Raw genomic sequence first — 17,572 nt, forward strand, 5'->3', positions numbered from 1 at the left:
ATATTATATATATGTAGCCCGGTCACGCGACAGAGTGACTCAGTAACTCGCATGTGCATTGCTCGCACATGCAGATCGCTAACACTATAGTTTGGTGTCGCTGGTCTGCTTATATGGTGAGATTAACTGAGCTGCCCTGTATGTCTTTGAACATGTAACTTTATAGGCCAATACAATGGAAAATATTAATATGTCATGATAATATACTTATTAATACATAGTACTATAGATGGAAACTATGACACACATTATTATACCTAATGATATGTGATAGAATCTGATGTAAAAAAATGTATTTAAAAAAATTAAAAAATAATGGAAAAAATAATGGAAAATATAAATAAATAAAATATTATAATAAAAAAAATTCACTCTTGGCAGAGTTATGCTATAATGTTATAACTATATATTTATATTGTTATAATATTATATTTAGTATTATTATTATTTATATATATTATAACAAGAATTCCTTTCCCTACCTAAAAAGCAAGTCAAAATTTCTTCCCCTACCTGTAAAGTAGTTAAAATTCCTTTCCTACCTGAAAAGTGAGTCAATATTCCTTCCTCTTCTTCATCTTCTTCTCTTCCTTCCCTATCCGAAAACAACACTCCCCCTGTGCCGGCGGTACACGCGTNAAGGAGGCGCTGCATGCTAGTTTTGTTGTGGCAGTAGTAGCAAAGATCATATACAATTGTACGATTGTATATGATCTTTGGTAGTAGATTGAGCCTATGAGCGAGAGCGCCATCTGTCGTGGAGTTTGCTATTCTATTTCTGTGTGCAACACACACACAATGCAAGCCTCATCCAAAACTTCCGATCTAAAATGGCGCCTGTGGCGTCACAAGTACATGACCAATCCGCTTCATCTCCTTGTTATATGTAGCTCCTTGCTTGCAACTAACTGCCTTTTGCATTTTTAGCTCGAAGCTCTGCTCGAAGTTACAGCGATGTATCCGTACCATAGAAATATAGAGAGACACATATAGTCTACCTATGTTATTTCTATGATCCGTACCCACTTCGAATAATAAACCGGTCCTGTGAAGCATGGAATGTGACATTCTTGATAACCTGGATCACCTTGGGTTTGTTGTAAACTTGTGCCTATGCGAGTAGTAGGCCTACGCCTACGTTACACGTAGACCGAATAATTCTGTCCCATATAACCTTTTTTATATTCGCAGTGGCTGGAGGTACGGTAGCCGTCGGTCGTTGAAGCACCTTTTTGGCGTTAGGGTTAGGGTTAGGATTTATGGATTAGAGGTTTGGGTTAGGTTAGGCGGTTATGGTTAGGGGTTAGGTTAGGCGTTTAGGGATATAGGAGTTCTAGCCTCATCTAACTCTCAAAATCAGTGGAATTTATCTTGCACCATAATGGCGGTTACTTCGAATCTGGCGCCACCGCTCGCCATCTTGTGTCTCGGATAAGTATGAAGCGAAGTGACTCCCGATTACCCGTAGCTTCGGAGACAATTAAGATTACGGCTACCGTAACCGGTAGCCACTGCTTTTATTATTTGCGTGAGGTTAGTATTGCGCCAGAACAGAACGGGGGTTACATTTGAATTTCGTGAGAATCGCATGCAACAAATGCATGCCGCTGCGAATGGCGCGCCGTAACGAGCACGATATTGGCACGTGAAAACAATACCCTTACCGTTCCCTATCTACATGGACTTTACCTTGACCTACTGTCACTGTGTCGCGTAACTGCATTTTGTGATATACATTCACATTCAATTCGATTATTCACTTCTTAAAAGATTGTTTTCAGGAAATACCCCCCCTTCTATCGCACTTTCCTTAAAAGTGTATTACGTTCCCGCAGAATAGTTAAAAATAAAAAAAAATATGTTTCCACTTCTTTCACAAAAATATAACAGTAATTCTGCATTTACATTTTATTGACGTTTTAAATTGCGTGCATTATACTTCCTTATTTTATATTTTGTTCGGATGTTGAACAATTGCAGTGACACCATACAATCCCCATAGCAAGCATTAAGTATATTTAGACAACATTAATTCAAATCGTCCAGGTTTTTTGGTATTCTTTAACTAGTGAGAAACAATACTTGTATCAAGTTATAGACATTTTGACGATTTGTTTAGTCCCGTTAGATTCATTACTTTTATTTAAAAAATGGAAGTATTTTTTTTACAGATTTTACCATAGAAATTTCGTGACGTAATCCCTTTAATCATTTCGCATTTACAAACAATCAGACCCAATCAGAGGCGGTCTATCAGCCCTCCTGCAGCCGCCAACAGATACCGAAGCGAGGAACCAGGTGTAATTGTAAGCCTGTTCTGATTTCGGTTCTGTTGTTTGTTAAAATGGCGAATGAATTTAGGAAGAGCTGGAAACGAAGCGCGTCTTTACTTGGAAAAGAAAAACACTCTTTGAAAACGTGAAAATACAGATTTGAAAGTGAATGTATAACAACATATCAGACTAGCAAGGGTAAACAGCCTACTGTAGCAAGCGCAACGGTCTTAGCGTTTTTTATCACGCCAATAGCGGCTGTACGGGCGCAAATTTCGGGCAAGGCGCATGCATTTTGCATGANCGTGCCTGTGTGTGCCGGTGTGCCTGCGGGCGTGCTTGCGTGTGTGCCTGCGCGCGTGCCTGTGTGTGCCGGTGTGCCTGCGGGCGTGCTTGCGTGTGTGCCTGCGCGCGTGCCTGTGTGTGCCGGTGTGCCTGCGGGCGTGCTTGCGTGTGTGCCTGCGCGCGTGCATGTGTCCGCGTGCGTGCGTGCCTGCTCGCGTGCTTGCGCGTGTGCCTGAGCTCGTGCGTGCCTGCATGCGTGCGTGCATGTGTGCAGGTGTGCCTGCGGGCGTGCCTACGTAGACCCGTAGGACCAACGACCCGTAGGATTATAGAACGGTAATCCATGCCCATGGAAAATCCTAATGAAATTCACACGTATATTTTTCCCTGCCGGCACACTCGTGTGTCATTCCCGATTGTAGCTTTTTTCGTCAATTCCCCGAAAGAGTTTTGCTGTCGCTCTCTCATAGTCCAGTAATGCCAACCCTCTACATTAGCCAACTCTCTAGTGATTAGTACCACGCTGAAACAATCTTAATAATCTCTCCCCCCCCCCCTCGAACTACTAATTTGATGGCCAGAAACTACAGATTGCTTCAAATATATGTTGGCAAACTGGAGATTGAGAACTATGTAGCATAACACATCGGCTTTGCTCTCACAACCATGCTCTCTATCTTTGTGACCTTGAACCCATTTTACAATGCCAAACGCAATGGTCCATTTGACGACTTTTCACATCCCTTATAAAATGTACTTATTACCTCCTCCCAACGGAGTTGGAGGGGAGGTAATGTGATCGGTCTTGTGCGTTCGTGTGTCAGTGTGTTCGTGTAGCCAGGAGCAAGCCAGTCAGTGTTAGTGTGTTAGTGTGTTGGCGCGATCGATATTAGCGCGTCGAGACAAGCGTGTACATGTGAGCAAGCAGCAGCAACGAGCGGCTGCTACGAGCTATGTCGCTGGCGGAGGTATGTGTTACAATACTGATACACGTACTGTATTTAGAGTTATGTTAGAACACCATGCTTTATTATCGAGCACCTGGTGGGATACCGGTCTAAGCACGCACGAAGTAAGAAGAGGCCTACTGCCACATGGCAGTGCCTTATATATACGCAAACCTCCTATAGTTCACACCAGGTGGTGTCGGCGTAACAAACGCTCGGGTGTTTGTTTGTAACAACATGTGTTGTGACAGTATGCACCAATGAAAAAATTAATTTTTTTCCCCGTGGTTCTTTGCAAACCCTCCCAAAATTTCGGGGGCTACCTTTTCATTTTCCAGGGCTCTTTTTCCACTTTCCAGGGCAACTTTTTCCCAGGGCTGTTTCCTCAAATATATGCTCCGGCAGTACCCCGGGGGACATTGACCCTCTCAGCAGTAGTAGTAGTAGTCGTAGTAGGTGCAAATTCACTTTATGCACCTTAGGTATCACGAAGTTATGCATATATTTCTGTGTACATCATCAACTGATGCACAGACTTACCGTATATCAAGGAATGATGCAAAAACCCGAACCCTAACCCTAACCCTAGCCCTAACCCTAGCTCCAAGAAACGGTATTGCTAGGGTTAGAATACCGCATATAGACAAGCTGTCGCACAGCCTGGTCGGGCTACCCTAACCCTAACCCTAACACACTTCGTGATAACTAATCCTAAGGTTATACTTTATGACTTAGGGTTAGGGTTAGGGTTTTTGCATTATTCCTTGATATACGGAAAGTCTCTGCATCAGTTGATGATACACAGAAATCTGTGCATCACTTCGTGATACCTAAGGTGCCTAAAGTGCAGCGGTGCAAATCCACTTTAGGCACCTTAGCCTTAGGTATCACGAAGTGATGCACAGATTTCTATGTATCATCAACATATGCACAGACTTTCCGTATATCAAGGAATGATGCAAAAACCCTAACCCTAACCCTAAGTCATAAAGTATAACCTTAGGTATTACGAAGTGTGTTAGGGTTAGGGTTAGGGTTTTTGCATCATTCCTTGAGATACGGAAAGTCTGTGCATCAGTTGATGATACACAGAAATCTGTGCATCACTTCGTTATACCTAAGGTGCCTAAAGTGGATTTGCACCCGGTAGTAGTACAGCTAGCTCTAGTAGTAGTATTATAGCCCGCATAGTACACGGGCTATAGTACTAGAGCTATAGTATAGTACAGCCTACACTACAGGTATAGCCCGACCAGGCTGTGCGACGGATTGTCTATACAGCCTGACACTCTTTCATACAAAAAACCTATCACCTTTGCAGATCCAGATGTATATCTCAAATAAAACTATTCTATTACCACCTTTGACTTGCCTTGTCTGAAATATGAACGTTAACTCACAGTTGTCCTGCTTCTAAACTAGAATGTATCTCTTAATTCACGGTATAATCTGCTAATTCTCACAGCATATCAACTTTCCAATCAGCTTTATCCGCCATGTTTAGCGAGGCACGGAAAACCCGAAACGGAAAAGACTCGCTAGAAAATACTACAGAAATAGTACGATGGCTCTCACGGCAAATACACACCAAAGCAAGTGAAATGATGTTCACAAATGTCTGGTCCATTCGTAAAAACCTTAGATGACATGTTCTCGGATGTAGGGGTGGTTTACATGAGAACCGCAGATCGTTTAATTTCCCTTGTTCGATCCATTGCGGATTTTAGTCACAGTCGGAATGATAGTAAACATGGTGGCAAATTCATAAATTTGGTTGTATTCGTCTCAAAAAGTCGCTGTAACCCCATAAGTACCCAGCGCATCGTAGCGCACTGATGGTTACAAGAAGGTGGACGTATACTGATTCATTTGGTATATCACATGTGTAGTGTTCTTTGGCGATACTTGGCAAATAAGGCAACTACGTGTTTAGCTGCAGCCAAGGTTTGAAACGGTATTCTAACCCTAGCAATACCGTTTCTTGGAGCTACTACAGGTACTGAGGTAGCCTGGTACTAGTAGTGGTAGGGCCTACGTCCCATTTTACGGTACAAGGATAGAGACAGAGATGCCAACCACTATGATTTATCCCTATTTTATACGAATTTCTATTCCTTTGCACCACTACGACCAGTTTGTATCAAACTACGAAGTTCACTGTGATCGGAAAAAAAAAATTATTTTTGGTCCGTCGGTCTATAATACGCAGGGGAAAAAATACACGGGGGCGGCAAGCGATTTCGCCCCCGAAATGCCAAAAAGAGCCCCCGAAAAGATGATATCGGGGGCGACCCCAAAAGAAAAAGTCGCCCTGGAAATAGATTGTCCAGGTCGGTCTAGCGCCTTGCCGCTCTCACTTGGCGTTTCTGCGCTGCGATGCCTAGGCCTCTGCCGCTAGCGGCAGCGCGTATCCGACGAGCCGCGGAGGAGAATTACATGGTTACGGTGTGGACTGTTCAAGTGTTTACCATTTTAAGCATGCATGTGTGTACTGTACTGTATTGCCCATTCCAGATCAGTGCGCGCCTGCCGCCCGAGCCGCGTATGAGTACGTGTGTGCCGGTTCGCGTTGCTTGCGTGTGCTGCCTGCGTGCGTGGTGGCGTGGCGGTGCGTGGCGTGCCGTGCGTTGGCGGTGCGGTGCCTGTGTGCTGCCGGTGTGGCCTGCCGGGGCGGGACCTTGCGTGCTGTGCCTGCGCGCCGTGGCATGTGTTCCGCGTGCGTGCCGTGCTCTCTGGCTCGCGTGCTTGGCGCTCTCCGTTGCCTGAGCGGCTCCGTGGTGCTGCAGCGTGCCGTGCATGCTGTGCAGGCGTGCTGGCCTGCGGGGTAGACTGTCCCTACGTAAGACCCGTTAGCCGGGACCAACGACCCGTAGATTAATTAGACGGTAATCATGCCCATGGAAAATCCGAATGAAATTCACAGTATATTTTTCCTGCCGGCAACACTCGTGTGTGTCATTCCCGACTTTGTAGCTTTTTTCCTGCTCAATTCCCCGAAGGAGTTTCTGCTGGTCGCTCTCTCATAGTCCAGTAATGCCCAACCCTCTACATTTAGCCAACTCTTTTATGTATTCAGGTACCACTGCTGCTGAAACAATTCTTAATAATCTCTCTCCCCCCCCCTCGAATACTAATTTGGATGGCCCAGAAACTACAGATTGCCTTCAAACTATATGTTGGCAAACTGGAGATTAGGAGAACTCATCTAGCATAACACATCGGCTTTGCTCCTCACAACCAAAATGCTCTCCTATCTTTGTGTACCTTTGGAACCCATTTTACAATGCCAAACCGCCAATGGTCCCACTTTGACGACTGTTTCACATCCCTTATAAAATGTTACTTATTACCTTCTCCAACGGAGTTGGAGGGGACGATGTGACGCTCGCGTAATGTGGGGGATCCCGGGCTCTTGTGTGCGATATCGTGTGTCAGTGCCCTGTTCGTGTAGAGCAGACAGCCAGTCCCCGCTCCATTCTTCGCTTCGCCACAGATGTTTAGTGTGTTAGTTGTGGTTGCTTACATTAGCTATAGGCTGGGGCGTCATTGACTCCGATATTAGCGCGTGCGCAGATCGAAGCGCTGAGTACCAGTGTGAGCAAGCAGCGGTAAGCCAAGACGAGCGGCTCGCCTGACGAAGCGTTATGTCGTAGCTGGACGGAGCGTATGTGTTACATCTGTTGATACACGGTAGCTGTACTTTAGAGTTTCATCGTTAGAGACACCATGGTTTACTCTATGCAGCCCACCTGGTGGAGGTTACCCGGTTTAAGCACGTCACGAAGTAGAGAAGCATGGCATCTGCCTACTGCCACATGGCAGCGTGCCTTATATATTACGCAAACCTCCTATCATACACCAGGGTTGGTGTTCCGGGACGTAACAATACGCTCGGGTGTTTGTTTGTAACAACATGTGTTTGTGACAAGTAGTGCCCCACCAATGCACAAAATTAATTTTTTTCCCGTGGTTCTTTGCCAAAACCCTCCCAAAATTTCGGGGGGTGCTACCCTTTTCTAATTTTCCAGGGCCTCTTTTTCACTTTCCAGGGCAACTTTTTCCCCAGGGCTGTTTCCTCAAATACTACACACAGAAGCAACAGTAGCTAATACACACTCGCAGTAGCCGAGGGCGCACACACACACACGCTCCACCACAACACAACGTCACGCACACACACACACACACACACACACACACACACCACACACACACAGCACACAACCATACCCACAATTTAGCAAGGCCTTTGTACAGGCAAACATAAGAAGCAATTCAGTCAATATCTACAAGACAGTTATTCATCAGATCTGACAGGCGAACTACGAACATTATAGCACGCCCGCAGGCGCACACCGGCACCACACAAGCCAACCGCACGCACGCACACGCACGCACGCAGCGCACGCGCGCAGCACACACGCTACACGCAGCCACGTGCCACAGGCACACACGGTATATCAGGTTGCTCCGAAATGAAGAAGAAAAAATAGTCGTCTGTCCTGCGCGACAACCAGGCCTATCAAATCGGGTTGTCCGCAACAATTTCTGGTTGTCCCAAAAAATATCCCCAAATCTCCTATTTTCAATTACATTATAATATGATCAGAAAACACCCAAAAACAGTGGCGTAGCCAGGATTTTTTAACAAAGGAGGCCAAAAACAGCGAACTGCGCAAAATAGTGGATGACTTAATATTTTACTGGCTCCTCCGCCTCCCTCTCCACATGGCACACCCTACGGCTCCTCTACCTCTCAGCTCTGCAATCTTTGTTTTGGGCGCCATGCGAAAAGGCGACATTTTTGTTCATTGTTCTCTGCTCCCAAGATATGTAATTGTTCAGTGGCAAGTCTAGGATTCCAAGAAGGGAGGGGGGGTGAAAAACAGGTGGGGTGGGGTATGGGGTCCTCCCCCAGAAAATTTTGGAAACTTGCTGGTTTGCTGGTTCCAAATCGAGTTCACCTCTCATAAATCAGAAAACCTGACATATATCAGTGTTGGAAATAGCAACTGGTGCCATATTTTTATATTATTCACGATTTAATTCACGATTAAGATTTCTTGATGAGCTAGAAAACACTCGGATTTGAAGTATGAAACTGAACACTATTGTGCCAGCTAGCCTACACCAGTTGATTGGGATTGATTGTCAGTTCAGATGCAAAATATTGAAAGCAAAAGGTTATACACCATAGATTAATTGGGTACTATATACTATAACACGCGTATATATAAGATAGCCGAGTTGGTTTAGAGTTAGTGTTAGGGTTAGGGTTTCTTGGTTGTCCACCGAACAATGTCTCAGACTGGTTAGGTTGTCCGGCTCAAATTCTGGTTGTCTCGGACAACCGGACAACGCTTATTTCGAGCACTGTATATATACGTGCGGGCAACGGCGCGCGCTTGATTGAATGCAATACAGTACAGTACACACATGCATGCATAAATGGTAAACACTTGACAGTCACACCGTACTGTGGTGGCGCTAGGGGTGACCACACTGGATTTTCCCACGCGCTGTGGTTAGCACGTGGAATTTATTTGTTGCGGGATCATTTTTCGCTCCTACCGCGAAGGTAGGACGGTGATGCAGTAGCAGGAAAACCAGAGTGAAATTTGAAACGCAAGTCTTTAGATAGTATTTATACAACTGATAGATTATTCGATAACCATATACGGATAACACACTCACTGCACGTATCTCGAATATAGCGTATAGATATATATATGTATAATATATATTGTTCGTGCCACGTTAACGTTATTTCGTTAGTCGATTACACGTTTACTTCTCTTAGCTTTTCTATAGGTTAATATTGTAGCCGTCTCTGTCTCTCCCGGTCGTGTGCTTCGCGGCTCGCCGCGAGTTCGTGGGTTGGCCGTGTGTCTCCCTGTCGTGTGTCGGCGATAGCTTCCTTAGTATATATAAGGTATACCTTCTCGGCGTTGTCCGGCTCGCAGGGCTCTCCCTCCGACGGTGTGTGTGCGTGCTCTCCCTCCGACGGTGTGTGTGCGTGCTCTCCCTCCGACGGTGTGTGTGCGTGCGTGCGTGCGTGCGTTTGTCCGTTTGTCCGTTCGTCCGTTCGTTTGTTCGTTCGTTCGTTCGTGTTCGTGTCCGTTCGTTCGTTCGTTTGCTTGTTCGTGTCTGTCCGTTGGTGTTCGTTCGTCCCTTCGTGTTCGTGTCCGTTCGTTCGTTTGCTCGTTTGTTCGTATCTGTCCGTTCGTGCTCGTTCGTTCGTATCTGTCCGTTCGTGTTCGTTCGTTTGTTTGTATCTGTCCGAAGACTGACTGACTTTACCATTGGATCTTGGCCGTTTATATAGGAGCCCGCGGTGACATAGGATACCGGCGGCGCCTCCCTGTCCCGTGCCGGTGTCAGAAGTGATGGACTACGTCGGGTGCCTAACCGTTGTTTCCCCTCGCTTAACACGTGTACAGGTGATGCAACCCCCTTGGTTGAGTATACGCACGAGCGTCGTACCCCCTTGTCTACCACGTGCTCGCTGGCGCCACTCTCTCGCCCGGCGCGTGTACGTGATGGTGCAACTCCCTGACCTCCCACATCGGCTGCTTATGGGAGCCCCCCCTTCCCTCAGGAAAACTCTCCATCTCTGTTGCGGTGGTTGGTCTGGTTGTATGACGTCATCCCCCCTGAACTCTCCACAACTCTTCACTCCCCCCCTGAAATCTCCACAGTACCATGAATTCTACCGCGCCGTGGAACCGGCTGTCGCTAGCGGCAGAGGCCTAGGCATCGCAGCGCAGCAACGCCGAGCGAGAGCGGCAAGGAGCGGGACCGACCTGGACAATCGATTTCCAGGGCGACTTTTTCTTTTGGGGTCGCCCCCGATATCATGTTTTTGGCGGGCTCTTTTTGGCATTTCGGGGGCGAAATCGCCCGCCACGCCCGTGTATTTTTCCCACTGGTATGCACTCTCCGTGAGTGCCCTCTGTCTAGTTACTCTTGTTATATATATATGTGAATAGGTCACTTATAACTTTAAGAACATTAGAATTTGAACTTGTTTTTTTTAAACAAAAAGCCATAAAGCTGTATTTATATATCATCAGAGACTGCATGTGATCACATATATATAATATTAATATAAGTATAAGTGACATGTAAGTGACCTATAAAAGTACAAGTATAAGTCATTTATCAGTCGCGCCCTATCTATACGTCAGGGTGCAAAATTAACGCCGGGAGTTCGGAGTCAAATACGCCCTCATTTACTGTCGGACTCCTTGATTTGACATGTGCAGGAGTCCGTGTGACTCCCTGAAAATTCTGCTATACTAACTAGTTCGAGAGTTAGTTCGTAGTTCCAGAGCACGGCCTCGCGGAATTACCATATTTTTTCAGCTAATGTTCAAAGAAAATTGGCAGACGTGCAACCGCATGAATCTTAAAATAAGCACATGCGTTATTGTTAATATCTTTAATGTTGAACCTCGGACTGCGGACTCCCTCATTTTGCTGCGTACTCCCTCATTTTGCTGCGGACTCCCTCGTTTTGAGGGTAGGGAGTCCGTTGGTCTCCCGTATTCAAAAGTTAATTTCTACCCCTGATACGTGGCTTATAAACCTCTTGCAATTTGAAGTACGAGTCACGTATAAGTCACATATATTATATATACGTCTCTTATGGTAAGACCATAATTTACCAGCCCTTAACAAAAATTTGTTTGTAAAATCAATGTCATGTATTACGCTTGCATTCTCGATTTCATATTTGTAAAATGTTGATAAGTTATTGTGTGATATCCTTTAGGTAAAACAGTAAGTCTGTAAATGTAGGCTATTTGCTATAAATAATGTAGGCTATAAATAAAATGTAGGTACTCGCTAACACGGCTGAAACCACCGGCTCGGAGGGCTGGTGTTTTGCCAATGTTACTGGCCCTCCAAACAATTTGCCGGCATATGCCGGTGGGCCGGTGCTAATTTCGCGCCCTGCATATAGGTCACTTATACTTGACATACATTTGACATGGCGACATACACGTCAAAGTGACAGATAAGTACATTTTTTGAGGGATTAACGACCTTTTCAAAATTGCCACAAAATTGTAAATAACAAAAGTAATGTCACATCGCAGTAGTTAACGCATGTTTGAGTGTGTGAGGCCAAACACGTAATATGCGTTTCTCCTGTTTTTCGTGGTACTACATTGTGGGTGGAATGATAGCATTTAATAGCATTTGCCACTTGTTGTAATGAGGTATTTAAACGACACGTATCGTAAAAGGCGTAAACGCAGTCTCACAGGAAATTGTTCTTTTATTCGTTGCTCTGCACTGTTACAAACGTCAGTCGTATCTCTAACCACTCTCGTCTCCTTCCGACCGCTCTCCACATTGGCCTCTCCCGGCCTCCACCTTATATCTCTTTTTCTTACATCTTCCTTTCTCTCCCTTATATATGTCCCGGCGTAGTCAAGTGTCACGTGGTGATCCACAACATTGATCGGTGACGTAACCAGAAACATCCCTGGATTTCGCCCGTCTATGGCCGGTGGCCTATTCTCCCGATTGCATCATCTATGCATGCGTCACACTACGATGCCCCCCTTCTTAGTGAGGGTCCGACGGCCGCAACTCCGACAACTCATGGCCAATAACTAATGACTCGAAAGTAATGACTAATGGCTCACGGCTAATAACTCCACGGGCCATTCTTCTACCATTTGTACTAAGGTAATTCGAAACTTAACTTGAAAAATTCTGCAACCATTCTGAAAACGTTAATAATTTGCCAACGAAAAGTTTTGCTAAACGTTTTTCAATACATATAACCTTGTTATGAATGTTTATGGAACGTTAGCAAAATCTTTGCTCCCAGCATTTCCATTTAAGCATTTTGTGACCATACTGTAATTAAATCGTCAATAAAATGTTTTTGGTAAACATGCCTAATAAGAACCTACATGTAATCAAGAGTACATAATAGAGAAGAGTATGACGCTGTTTTAACAGCGTTTTGCGTAGTTTTCAACTTGAATTTATTCTATCAATATGTGAATAAATATATTCAAACTATACCTTGTTTTGTTCTCTGATTCTCCCTTAATCATATGACACCACAGGTTTACCTGAAAATCTTGTGTTCTTCAAAAAAGTTCTTTGATTACGACATTTCTTGTTGTCCCCGTGATTTGCATCTCTCCGACTAAACTTGATATAGCGCGGCAGCACCAGATTGTTACTACGGGACGCTGGGGGCTGTTGGCGGATATTAGGTAAGCACAGTAACAGCACTTGTTTCGCTTCATTATCATCAGGAACACGATGGCAACACATCTAAAATCAGCTGCTAGCTCGCCGTGAGCACACATTTATTTTTAGCACGCTGGAAACACATTACACACTGCATACAATTCGATGCCTAATATCCCCAACAGCCCCCAGCGTCCCGTAGTAACAATCTGGTGCTGCCGCGCTATATCAAGTTTAGTCGGAGAAAAGCAAATCACGGGGAAAACTGTGTGAAAGCGTGTCATATTCAAAGAACTTTTTGAAGAACACATACGATTTTCAGGTAAACTGGTGGTGTCATATGATTTAGGGAGAATCAGAGAACAAAACAAGGTATATAGTTTGAATATTATTTATTTATTCACATATAAATTATTGATAGAATAAATTCAAGTTGAAAACTATGCAAATCGCTGTTAAAACAGTGTCATACTCTTCTCTATTATGTACTCTTGATATAATATATATATATACTTTACCTTAATAAGAGAAAAGAACCTACATATAACCTTATTATTAATGTTTAACCTTTGTTCCAAAAGTTTTTATTGAACCATTTTGCAACAATATCATGAACGTTAAAAAACGTCAATTAAACGTTTTTTTTATAATCTACATATATATGTTATAATTAACACTTTGAAACCATTTAAAAATGGTTTTCATAACAAACTATAATACAACAAAATCCTAACATTTTGAAAACATGTATTAGCTAGATATATGTGAAGGTAGATGGACATGACCTGTTATTCTTAGTCAAGCAGACTAATTAAAGGACTAATAATTTAGATAGCCCGTAGTGAATTACTAATACACCCAAATATTTGATGGGTATACGCACATACATAGCACAATTTTAACCATAACAGTTTGGTTATACTGCGTGAAATTTTAGGTACCATGAAGAAATTACAGACGATGTGTTGGTCAAGTGGTTGAACGCCAGCCCTGCATCACCAGAATTTTCACGGCTCGTTTCCTGGCTCAGCTTAGAATTAAAAGCTCTCTGCAAATTGGAGGAGCATGTCAACCCTGTCACAGGTAATATATGCCTGCCTGTCACTCACAAAGTGTGCTTATATGTCTCATATAAGTGAAACATGTGACATATAGGTGACTTTTCCATTATGAAACCTTCCTTATATACCACAGAGATGAAATGCATATGACATGTAGTTCATGTTTGTTATATCTACTTCACACGTACGTCATCAGGGCACGAAATTGCGATTTTTTTGTACCGGCCCAGAGGGCTGGTAGCAGCATTTTTTTTACCAGCCCTCACAAATTTTGTTTGTAAAATCAATGTCATGTTTCACGCTTGCATTCTTGATTTCATATTTGTAAAATGTTGATGATTTATAGCGTGATGTCCTTCAGGTAAAACAGTATTGTAGGCTATTTTTTCATTAATGTTATAAATAAAAATGTTAATTGGTACTCGCTAACAAGGCTGCTCCGAGCCGGTGTTTTGCCAATGTTATCGGCTTTCCAAATAATTTGCCGGCATATGCCGGTGGGCTGGTGCTAATTTCGCACCCTGGTCATATATATGTGTCATGAAGTTTACATATATGTGGCGTGTAGGCCATATGTATGTGACATATAGGTCACTAGCTGGGCTACCCGGCGATGCCCGGGATTTTTTGGGGTTACTGCTTTTCTGCTATTTCATGCGTTTTCTGCTATTGCTTGCGTTATTCGCATTTCATGCGATTGCCTGATTTTGAGCCTGACTGTTGAGCCTGATTGTTGAGCGCTATAGGATTGCTGTTTAATGGGGGGAAATGTGTTGTTTGTTTTTTGCCCTTATTTTGGCCTTTTTGTGCAAATTGTTTTTGGCCTAAAATGGTCGTCGCGTCATGCTGATTGAGAATATACCTCACGGGTCACCTCTTACTGGTCTCGAGAAGACAGACAGACAGAATCAGATAGATCCGGCGATTTATTGTAGGAGATGAATACGAAACACTCGAAAATACGAAAATAAGCAGCAAGTTAAGCATTTATACCTATATGGTAGTCGTCTATGACGCTTACCAAATAGATAGATAACCGCTTTTGTCTCTCCGCTTTTGTCTCTCCTTCGAAGCTAAATAGATAGTTAGGGGCCTTATAAATGGTCGTCGCGACATGTTGATTAAGAATATATATGGTGTTTGGGATGACCTGTTACGGGGGGGGAGAAGATAGACAGACGGACAGACACAAAAACAGACTCGCCCTTTATGTAAGAGATGAATAATTTTAATTGTAATTTCAGATTTTTGTAGTTTTTGTATTTTTTTTGATTTCTTTGGCCTAAAATGGTCGTCACATTATGCTGATACATGCGTCTAAACAGAGGATTTGCTCCGACCTGTGATTGGAGGATAAAAATAGACCCCGCCCACTCCCGCTATTATGCTATGACCAGTAGGAACATGTACTAACTATCATATGGAGCGAACAATTTGAGTTACAATTCTACACATCATGTGACATGTCTTAGCCTTAATCTCTGTGAATTTTGAGTCTATTGTCCATTGAAGCACGATTAGTGTAATTAATTAGCAAATATGCTGATTGAGAGTGCTAACGACAAACACTGAGTGCATGCGGGAAAAATAAGCAGCAAGTTGAGCATTTATACCGTAGCATAGTAGCAGCAGTAGTAGTCGTGTACGACGCTTTTGTCTCTCCTTCGAAGCTAAATTGGTTTTAATAGAACTAACAAAAATAGTCGACAATAGAGCTCGAAAAATAGCGGTCAAAATGCAAATTCAACATGCACTCGATGGATGAGCAGTGAACGGCCGCAGTGAATTAGTAGGAGGGTATATAGCGCCACCGCGCGGACATTTATTAAAATAATAAATAATTGTAATTGTAATTTTAAACTTTTTTATTTTGTGTTTTTTTTTGGGCCTTATAAATGGTCGTCGCGACATGCTGATTAAGAATATATATGGTGTTGGGGGTGAGCTCTTAGGGGGGAGAGAAGATAGACAGAAGGACAGACACAAAAACAGACTCGCCCTTTATGTAAGAGATATATACATGGCATGAGCTGCAGATTATGTGTATGCGATGAGTAGTCCCCTTGCACGGTTCCTGTGTCACCTATAACCAATGTTTGTTGTGTAACGTGTATGCTTCGTGTATACGGTGTCTGTATATATGTCGATTGTCAGCTACAGATAGGCAAGTGTCGACCTCGTGTATGCTCTTGTCCTTATATATAGATACTACTACAAAAACGAACTCTGTCTGTCTGTCTGTTTGCTAAGCATTCCACCGTTTATTGATTTAAGATGCCCAAAATTGCAATCGAATGAGATGAAATTTTGCATACGAAGAGACTGGTGAAACTGATGACACTTGAGAATTGGGAATGCAGAAACTGTCAAATAAACAGGGGATGCCAGAGAAAATACCCACAGTTGATATTTGTTAAAAAATAAGGACAATTTATGCGAGCTGGTGTTGTGTGAATTTGAACATGCGCTAAGAGTGGTCTAGCATGTTGACAGTTCAACTGCCATTGGAAGTGATAGTAACAGTGAGCTTGATTTTGGAATGGTCTTGTTCTCAGAAGACCTCCTGGAAACCCACTGGAACCTACTATATACACACCTATGTGCACATAAGGAATGCTTTGGCGAAAACACCTTAAATGCTGCTTGATGATTGGCAGCCCGGATCCGCGCGAAGCGCGAACAACGCCTCGCGGCGACCCTAAATCTTATTCGCTGCATTATTTCGAACACTGTTTGGACAGTGCTCTTTGAGTAAGCATAAAAGCCCCATAATCGCTCAATTGAGGAGTTGTGGCGATTGCAGAACCCTTTCGACTACGCACGTAGGTCGAGTGTTTATACAAATGCTCGTTATTGTTGCTTTGCTGCTCGGCGCGCGTCTTTTTCCTGTAGAAAACGAATTTAGCGTTTTGTCTGTTTTATGCCCTGAGATTATTTTCGAAGTTATCCATAGATGGCGCAACGAGTCCATCTATGTACCATTTTCAAGTATTTAAAAAAAAACGCTCGGCTCGATGACCTAGACTGCCGCGCGGTGCACAGTTCGACACGCTAGCGTAACTCACTTCAGTGTAGCCAACGATAGTTGGCTGAGTGAAGGTCGGTAGCAGTCTAGCCCTGCAATCGTCACTGCCGCTCCGACTTCCCGTATCCATCTTAACGCACCAATGTGATGTTCTCATGTTTGCCATTATGATTATGACGATGTTATCTGGAAAAGCTCCGCCTTCGTGGCGTCAGCGCGTGGCGTGGCGTCGTGGCGAGAATTTCGTCAGTCTCTGTGTGATTTCGCGTGACACAGCTCGGTTACGAACAGAGACGTTATGTTTTCATAAGAAGTCAACACTGTTCTTCAAATAGAAACAAAGATCGAAGCTGTTGGATGAGTATTTGTTTTGAAATCGTTTTGAGAGCGTACGTACAGCATTTTTGCATATATTACGTCGTCCCAGCGTGCTGCTTATAGCAAAAACTTCGTCTACCCCTGCGGTCGAGGGTGGCCCTGATTGCTCTTGTGCAGAAAAACTTCGCAGAAAAACTTGGAACTCGCCTGCTCGCAGTTACCTTGACGGTGCAACCCCTATATATACGCATATATAGCACCGACTCCTACGGCTATCAACAACGCCTAGGATATACTCAACATACTAGGCTACCTCTATGTGATTATTATGTGATTATTACGTCGTCATTGTTTGTATATAGGTGAACATTTCGGCCCAAGGATAGAGAACATGGGTCCCAATAAAACCAAGGCTTAATGCTTTCGCTGCAGCTGCCGCTCGTT

General features: G+C 43.8%; 1 protein-coding gene across 1 annotated transcript; it reads left to right on the top strand.

Annotated features, from left to right (window-relative positions):
- Nucleotides 1-914: 914 nt before the first annotated feature.
- LOC106817793 (protein FAM98A-like) lies at nt 915-16,794 on the top strand. The gene is made up of 3 exons (XM_014822490.1): nt 915-1,092; nt 13,662-13,807; nt 16,341-16,794. The coding sequence occupies exons 1-3, from the start codon at nt 1,055-1,057 to the stop codon at nt 16,430-16,432; spliced, it is 276 nt and encodes a 91-aa protein (XP_014677976.1). The 5' UTR covers nt 915-1,054; the 3' UTR covers nt 16,433-16,794.
- Nucleotides 16,795-17,572: the final 778 nt, after the last annotated feature.

The sequence above is a fragment of the Priapulus caudatus genome, unplaced genomic scaffold (assembly GCF_000485595.1).
Source record: "Priapulus caudatus unplaced genomic scaffold, Priapulus_caudatus-5.0.1 Scaffold1868, whole genome shotgun sequence".
Lineage (NCBI taxonomy): Eukaryota > Metazoa > Priapulida > Priapulimorpha > Priapulimorphida > Priapulidae > Priapulus > Priapulus caudatus.

Bases quoted from the DNA above. Each gene is read 5' to 3' on its own strand.
- LOC106817793 (XM_014822490.1), top strand. From the start codon at position 1,055: ATGGAATGTGACATTCTTGATAACCTGGATCACCTTGG. The intron at 1,093-13,661 runs GTTTGTTGTAAA...GTGAAATTTTAG, and splicing joins GATAACCTGGATCACCTTGG to GTACCATGAAGAAATTACAG. The intron at 13,808-16,340 runs GTAATATATGCC...TCTTGTTCTCAG, and splicing joins GCATGTCAACCCTGTCACAG to AAGACCTCCTGGAAACCCAC.